The 1,807-nt window shown below is 48.6% G+C and overlaps 1 protein-coding gene across 1 annotated transcript in view; it reads left to right on the forward strand.

Moving 5' to 3' along the window:
• Positions 1–1,807, forward strand: part of LOC103752362 (zinc finger protein Xfin) — a 62,063-nt gene that overhangs the window by 21,752 nt on the left and 38,504 nt on the right. The window contains exon 6 of the mRNA XM_029557675.1: positions 684–1,058. Coding sequence (XP_029413535.1) covers positions 684–1,058 — 375 coding nt within the window. The remainder of the gene's footprint in view (positions 1–683; positions 1,059–1,807) is intronic.

A 1,807-nucleotide genomic window follows, 5' to 3' on the forward strand; every position in this document is an offset into this window, starting at 1 on the left:
CTGCTGCTTTCTTCTGAGCGGGGGGAGGTTGACATCCTCATTGCCTGGTCCCTCAGTGGTCCTGCAGGACTGTGGTAGCAGGTGTTCTCAGATGGATGCCTGACAAGGGCTGCAATCCGTGCCTTCCCTCTTTAGGGGTGCAGGGGCACAGCAAAGACACAGAAAGCCCTATGGGAATGAGGTACACATGGCCGACCCATATTGCATAGTATTTCTTAAGCTGACTAGAAAATAGAGCCCCCCTTGGGTCACAGCTACTGTACTTTCCACATACGGGTGATGGACTGAGCACGGTTTTGGAAATGCTGGTGAATGGTGACGTGTGCATTGTGGTCTTCATTCTGTTCTGTGTCAGTGGTGTTTTCTTCAGCATAGAGCCCCAACATGGATTCTGTGCACAATTTGTTGCTTATTTTCTTGCCCATTCTTTTGTGATCTTTATTCTTTACATTCGTTTCCAGACCTTAACCTGCAAAAGGTCATGTGGGTCAGTTTCCATTTGTTTCTCGTAATGATGTGTGTTTCTGAGTAAGAAGATGAGGAGACTTTATGGTATTTCTGTATCTGGAGAAGATCCCTGAAAGCCAAGAACTGACCCCAGAGCAGAGTGCCCTGTAGAAGAACCAGCCATAGCACAGGGAGGGATGGTCTCCCAGTAGGTAACTTCTGCTGTGTCTTTGTAGGAGAATCTTCTGACGATCCATTGGAACCACAGCAGGACAACCAGGAAGAGCAGGTCCTCAGTCCTGTGACAGAGAGTGACACCGGGACCTTCCCTGAGGAAGGAGGCCTTGGCGGTGAGGAAGATGAGGAGCGCTCTGATCTCTCCAGTCCTCAGGGAATGGAGCCCCTGGAAACCTCGACTCCTGGAACCAGCGCCAGCCCTGAGCCGATGGAACCCATCAGATGCAGTGTGTGTCAGAGAGTCTTTAAGACCCAAGCAGGCCTCAGGATGCACGAGTCATTCCACTTAGGAATACGGCCCTTTAAATGTTCCCATTGTGACACAGCCTTCTTCCTCAAGCCCCACCTCAACAGACATCTCAGGAGTCATTATGGTGAGAGGCCTGAGGGGTGTAATGTAGGTAAGAAACCTTCCCCCAGCTTGTAAAAGCCCCTGGGTGGGTGACAAGGGTCAGGCTGAGTTCTATGAATGTCTTGAGTGTGGCAAAGCTTTCATCCACAAGGTGCATCTCTCTCAGCATCTCAGAGCCCATGAGTTGGCAAAGTCTCTTTCCCCTGCGATGCACCATAGGACACATGTCATTCGTCATCAGCGGAAGCATGGCTATGTGGGGGAGAGAGCCTGCCAGTGCTGTGACTGTGGCCGAGCTTTCAGTCAGAGCTCCTATCTGGTCCAGCACTGCGGCGTTCATGCTCATGATATTCCTTACCAATGCCAGCTCTGTGGGAAGTGTTTCAGCAACCCCTCCCCCCGTACTCAGCACTACCAGCTCCATCCTCCAGAAATAGCAGTTGGGGGCAGTTAGTGTTAAAACACTTTTCTTAACCTGCTTGGGTTTATCCATTAGAGAGATCTTTTAATGCCCTTAATTTGAGACGGCCCTCACCCTCCCTCATAAAACACCTTGTTCATTAGAAAATTCAGAATGGTGTGGTGAGAAATAGTGCATGGTTAAAAGTGTACAGGACATTCTTTTTATTAAGCAATTAATTTTGTACGCATCAAAAGTCTCCTCAACGAAACATTATAAACAATATTTCTGTCACTTAAAGAAGGCAACAGATTTTACCTTCCTTCAGTTTCATGGGGTCGAGAGCGTTGATTTGGACATCCTGATAAAAC

This window comes from Nannospalax galili, unplaced genomic scaffold, assembly GCF_000622305.1.
Source record: "Nannospalax galili isolate Female #2095 unplaced genomic scaffold, S.galili_v1.0 scaffold1368, whole genome shotgun sequence".
Classification (NCBI taxonomy): Eukaryota; Metazoa; Chordata; class Mammalia; order Rodentia; family Spalacidae; genus Nannospalax; species Nannospalax galili.